This window comes from Ceratina calcarata, unplaced genomic scaffold (genome assembly GCF_001652005.2).
Source record: "Ceratina calcarata isolate Rehan_Ccalc_2016 unplaced genomic scaffold, ASM165200v1 scaffold371.2, whole genome shotgun sequence".
In the NCBI taxonomy this organism is placed as follows: Eukaryota; Metazoa; Arthropoda; class Insecta; order Hymenoptera; family Apidae; genus Ceratina; species Ceratina calcarata.
The window spans coordinates 624,782-631,421 of record NW_017160229.1 but is presented as its reverse complement, the minus strand read 5'-3'; the positions used below and the strand labels follow the sequence as shown (position 1 = coordinate 631,421).

At 37.8% G+C, this 6,640-nt stretch overlaps 1 protein-coding gene across 4 annotated transcripts in view; it reads left to right on the top strand.

The window, feature by feature from the left end:
- The window catches only part of LOC108625792 (mycosubtilin synthase subunit C-like), a 16,392-nt gene that overhangs the window by 2,905 nt on the left and 6,847 nt on the right, over positions 1-6,640 (top strand). For 3 of the 4 annotated variants that reach the window (XM_026814253.1, XM_026814252.1, XM_026814251.1), the window contains exon 3: positions 6,187-6,462. In XM_026814253.1, the coding sequence (XP_026670054.1) occupies positions 6,312-6,462 (151 nt within the window). In that variant the 5' untranslated portion in view covers positions 6,187-6,311. Of the gene's footprint in view, positions 1-5,335; positions 5,469-6,186; positions 6,463-6,640 lie in introns of all 4 variants that reach the window. The other variant, XM_018026069.2, reaches the window with a different exon arrangement.

Genomic DNA, 6,640 nt, shown 5'->3' with positions numbered 1-6,640 from the left:
CCAATAGTTGGTGGGGGTATGCAGTGATTTTCACGGTAGCGCTGCGGAGAGCTTCGCGAACGCGCATGAGGACGCATGAGGGGAATAGTAGTGGGGATCGAAATACGGGCGAAAAAGAGGGGAAGCGAACCGTGCGGGATAAAATATCCGAGCCCTGTTACGGACGGGTATTTATACGCGCGGCGCGTGATGTCGCTGGCGCGAAACGGCCCGCACGACTCGCGCGGCGTAGCCGCCTAGCGGCGGCTGGTGTAGCTGCGGGTCGCGCCAGTGACTGCGTGGGACGCGGCAGCGAAGCCGGTGGCCGTGTTCGAGTCGCAGGGTGTAACGTGACGGTTCGTCACAAATTTAATCATTACTTGAGCGCAATATTTCTCATCTCTTACTCTCGGAATAAAGAAACGAGATGGAGATAGAAGGACTTCATAGTAAAATAATTTCACACTAGTAGTGACCTAAACCCTCTTCTAATCAACTCCTCCTCCTAAACAAAAACAAGCTGGGAGATCCACAATTTGATGATTTAATAAAACGTAGTGCTTCTGTATTACAATTGGAAACAATACTCAAAACAATTATGTAATGTAACAAATCAATCTGATAAATAACACTGATCTGTCAAAACCGCCAGGTTGCCGGCCTAACGACACGGGTTGTTTATTATTAGCATCATTAGCAACTATGTATGAAGCGGCCGCACAAGCGAATTCTCGTATTATCATCGTCAGTGTTATGTACCAGTGGCAGTATTACCAGCGTGCGGATAATTTTTCCCTCGGCCGAAAAGTGGGGACGACGCGACCATGATGGGGACCATAGCGCTGCCGAGAGTTTCGCGAACGCGCATGTGCACGCATGAGGGGAATAGTAGTGGGGATCGAAATACGGGCGAAAAAGAGGGGAAGCGAGCCTCGAGGGAAAAATTATCCGCACGCTGAGTATTACGCGAACTCCTCGCATTCTCTCATTTCGAATAGATTACCGTACGTCCAGTGAGAGCTTCTTTTAATATCCACGTTCCTAAGTATCCTGTGACCGTATTTCTTTCGTTTGATGTTTAACGCGTTGAGTGCCACGTCAGTCACCGGTGACTGACACTATCTTGAAACACGGTAAACAAAAACGGTTGTCCTTCGCAGCAGGGTTGAGATATTTTTACCCACGACGCTCGCTTCCCCTGTTTTTCGCCCGTATTTCGATCCCCACTACTATTCCCCTCATGCATGCTCATGCGCGTTCGCGAAGCTCTCCGCAGGGCTACCGTGAAAATCACTGCATACCCCCACCAACTATTGGTCCCCACCATGGACGCGTCATCCCCACTTTCCGGCCGTGGGTAAAAATATCTCAACCCTGCTTCGCAGGTGGCCTGATGGGGATTTCCTTACTCTTCGCGTGACCCTCAATGTGTTAAGCTGTGAAGTGGCCGAGCATTCGGGTGGGTCTGCTAAACTATCTGAGGCAAGCCGATGTCGTAAGCAACCTATGGTCGTTCCGACACGGCTCTCAAACCAATCGACACCGCGAACGGCATCTCGTCTGGGGCTATCAATTTCTGCTGAAAACCTCGCGACTTGAGATAGCTTCGAGGGGGTGGATAGGAAGCTACTCCTTCTCTCTGTCTAACAGTAGAGATAGAGGGGGAAGTCTCCGCCAATTATCCTAAACGGCGCGAAATCACGTGCGTACGCGAGAGAGAAAGGTAGTACCCAAACCATCATCTCTCTCTCTCTCACCGTTGTCTACACTTTTTCCTTAGGCGTGCTTCCTCCATGTAGTATATGCTCTAAGTACCCTGTTGTACTTCTTCTGTCTGTTTTATTGCTACCCCAATCTGAATCGACATAGCCGATTAAAGAATTTTTATTATTACCTTTTGTATACGTTAATTTCAAATTTATATGCCTTTCAAATACCGTAGAATTCATTTTAATCTATTCCAAAATTCTTTATTATTTTTATTCGTAAATCTACTTAAAATATTTACTGCTGAACTCAAGTCTAGCATTGTACACAACTTTAAGTACATCAACCATCCAATGAGATTACGATATGGAGCATCATACATCTCATCTGAATTTTAAGCTTCATAGTATAATTTAATTTTCATTGATCTACTTGCAAATTGACAATTTTGTAAACAAAATTTATTTAAAATTTTATCAATCTATACACTTTGATCGAGCGTTATTTCATCTTTAGTTCTCGTAACTCTAATTCCTAAGAAAACCTTTATTTCTCTTAAATCAATCATTAAAAATTTATTCATTAAATATGATTTTAATTCATACATTATTTTTTTTCAGTTTCACAATCATTGATAAGAATAAACCGCGCGAATGGTGCCGAGTCTATAAGCCGAAACGGTAGTAGTAAAATAGAGAAAGAGAACGATATGGGCCCTCTTTGTGTCCTTGTCTAACCGTGTTTGCTCCGCCTACCTCTCTGTGTATGCGTACACTACAGCCGAAAGGTAGGCGGAGCAAACACAGTTAAATGTTAAAACACCAATCTTTAGCAAATTTTTGAACTTCATAGCTGTTGCACGGCATGTTGTCACATTTTTATGGTTCTTGGTATGCCATATATACTAAATATGCGTTTTAATACATCTATGGTTTCTTTACTTGTTTTAGTTCTAGTTTTTATTACTTCTAACCATTTAGAATAGTAGTCAACTATTACAATATAACTTACTCCTGCTTCGTACCTTTACGATGTAAGATTTTATTCTCATAATATCTTTTATAATAATGAATCATTGTTTCCTATGTACATTCACACTATACATATTGCTCACAGTTTCGAGTTCCGGGAATTAATTATTTCATTTCTGCTATTGATGATTGTTGATTAAAGTCAATTGCATTCCTTGAACTTCGTAAATCCGTAGATATCCGTGTGTTTCTTGAAATCCTATCAATAACTTATTTTAGAATACTATACAGGGTGAGGCAAACAAAACAAGTCACCTGAATAGTTCGCTTGTTTTTGAAGATAGAGGAAAGAGAAAACGCATTTAGATCATAGAATTATGAGGGAAGCGGTGCAAGTGTACGGTGAAAGATTATCCGATCATAACAGACCTTCACTTTCTGTCTTTGAATAATTCTACGTCATTCGCCATAAATAATAACCATTTCTACTTTCTCTGCTTCATTTTAGGAAACTGAACATTTAGATTGAATATTGCGGAGCCATACTTTAGACGGACAAACTACTATTAAAAAAACTTGATTGGTATGTCCATGACGCCTCCACCCATAGAAAAATTAATAATAACAGATTATAAGCCCACTGAATACCATGTAAATTTGGTCTAATGCATTTTTCTCTATCTTCAAAAACAAACGAACTATTCAGGTGATCTGTTTTGTTTGCCCCACCCTGTATATGTATAACTATAGAATTTACAAATAGACAGTAGATTTAATGGATATGCAGTCGTATCACTTAATCGTTTCATGCGTAAAACTAAGGTGTGATTACATAGAAGAAGCTTTCAGCTTTTATACGCTGCACTCAAATGTGAAAGTGATTATCTTAATAAAGCAATAAAGCCGTAATAAAGTCTTAATACAGCAATAAAATTAAATAAGCGAACATCAAAAATATCCCTTGAATCCAATTTGAAATTTATGAATTCTTCATCCTTTTTGAACACTATTATCGAATTTTGAGGAGACACATAAGGAATATAAATCACAAAAAAAATATAATCCAGTTGCTTCAATTTTTATATTAATTCTTATAAATTTTTATATTGATTTTATATTAATGCTCAACGAAAGCGTTTTCTTTTTGTCATTATCTTTATATTGTTTATCAAATGTTGAAATGTATATACGGAGTGTTGAAATGTCAGTTTGTCATTTCTTCCTTTTCGATAAGATTCGATATAATAGTTAACGTTAGTACAAATGCCTATAGAGATATGCAGGATTAAGATGTGGAATGATGAGTGGAGTTAAGAAAGCATTTCTAAATCAAATCTATTTCTAGGCCACTATGTGGTTGAAATAAAGATTTATACAAGAGTGTCCCAGTAAAAGTGGTAGAGCCGCATCAAACGTGTATTAAATAATGTAGGCGGTTCTATGTCAGGTATAATCCCTTAAGAAAGTTCCAAACTATGTATTATAACATTAAAAATTCCCTGTGATTTAAAAAAATACCTCGATCAATTTTATAAACTTCTTTGTAAATATAATTTTTCCTCAAAGTTGTTTGAACATGACACTTAGCTTTTTATCAAATTTTTTAAACTTCTGGCAGGGCTCCTACGGTTCATAGATAATCACGATAAACACGATAATGCACTAACTTTACTGGAACTCGATGCAATATCAAGTGTGTACCAAGAATGTCTTGTAATAGCAAGAAATCCAGATATCAAATATATGTATAAGAGCTTGACAGTATAAAACAAACGAGTACGTTCTTAACTATTGGAACAAGTGTTGCTCTTCAATTAATGCTACAATCCTTAGTAAGATTCTACCCTGCAGGAATGTAAGTTATTATTTACAATAAAGTCTTTTCTCGCAGAAGTCAGGTTTATAGAAATTAGCTTCGGGAATCATCGAGAATATTATTTGGCAAAACATAAGCTTTGTGAGATATACATATAGTTGCGGATAAAAGTTTTTGAACGATATTGATTTTTTATTTCATGCAATTTCATGTACTTCATTTAGAGTTGCAAAAATATTTTATAACGTACATCGATAGAGAATTTAAAGATTAGCGAGAATTCACCAGAAATATAAAAATGTTGCCTTATATTTAAATTTTACATACGTGCTTGAAATATAATGTGACAAGAGTTTCTGAACGATTTCAAAGAAGAAAAAGAGTTATACACAATTGAGCAATTCGTGTTTAAAACGAAACGTCGAAACATTCAGAAATACGAAAATAATTCTACGTTAACAGCTCCTGAGATCCGCGAAGAAATCCGATTATTCGATAGTAGTATATAGAGTATCCCAGAATGTTAGAGCCGAAAAGGGGTGATTCTGGAGATGTTTCTGAACAACAATTTCCTTTGGCAAAATGCAAAGTGAGCCGTGGTTTTTGAATTATTACCGAAAAACACTGACCAATGAGAGCACGCGTAGAGCCCGCGCTCAGCAATGGGTAGGTTGGCTCGGATCTTGATGTTCGGCTGTGGCTTAGCGCGGGCCCTACACGCTCTCTCATTGGTCAGTGTTTTTCGTTAATAATTTAAAAACTATGCCTCACTTTGCGTTCTGGCAAAGGAAATTGTTGTTCAGAGACACTTATCGATCGACAGAACGTTCGATGAAACAGACACGAACATTTGAACTCACAGATGGACACTTCACTGCAACAGTCGGTATTAAAAGGCCGACAAGCAGCCACAGGCAAACAGAAGAATACGCTTCAGAAGTTATTCAACCAGACGACAATAAATTATTCTAGTCAGCTAGCGATCCGCTACGAAGGTGATTATCATTGATAATAATAAGTAAGCGTAACACGAACACGCCTTAACTAGACTATAAGATTAAAGGAAAAAGATAAAAATAAAGAAGAATAAACGTGTTGAACATTATTGATAACACAAGACAAATTTGAAAGCTTTTTAATGTGTTTGGGATGTGAAGATAGTTCAGATCATCACTTTCAATGCAGAAGCCTTTGTTTTTGAAACTCATTTATGATGTGTACTGAACAAATAAACGAATGAACGAATAAACTAATGAATGAGTGGATGAGTAAGTAAATGAAGCCTAGGCCTTAGATTTTTACCTATATGCATTTTCAGAGTAAAAACATGATTGATTAATGAATTAATTGATTCATTTGTCCATCAAGTAACACTACTGATTAATTGATTTATTGATATTTATCCTTTGTAGTGTCAGAAATAGATCTTACATGAATACATTGTCCTCACATTTGTAACTTACAATTGACTTTAATTCAGTTTTGAATAACAATGATGTTACGAGATAACCGTCCTAAGGTCCCGACAGGTGACCGAGTATATCGACTTGGTCGAGTTTTGTTTAAAAGAAGGAAAAAGACGCACAGACGTCTTCCTTTTCTGGAAACCTCGAACCGTGACTCACCTACGCAAAGCAGCAGCTATCGGAGTTATCCCCTTAAGCATCGTTAAGAACCGAAACTAATCTATACCCTATCGGAATTCATTAACAGATGATGATGGACAGGAATACGCCATTTCTTACGGAGAGCTGCAGGAATCGACTAACAAATTAGCCAGAGTGTTTAAAAAGTACGAAAAACCAGAAGGCTCGTCAAAATGGGTCGTGGGAGTGTGCATGAAACCATCTCACCGATTACCCATCATCTTGATCGCTATACAAAAGGCCAACATGGCGTATTTACCTCTGGACGTGGAATACCCTAAAGCTAGGGTAAAGCATATTTTGCAAGAAGCGAAACCATTCATGATTGTGATCGAGGAAAAAGGTGAACACTTCGCGACATTTTTCTTACTTCCATGATAAATACTAATTGATGAAATACATAATAACTAATAATTGAAACCGCGTCGAGAACACATTCCAGGATTGCAGATAAATGATTAAATCTTTCATTCAATTCAACATCAATTAATAATTAACTTTTAATGCTTAATGGAGATTTC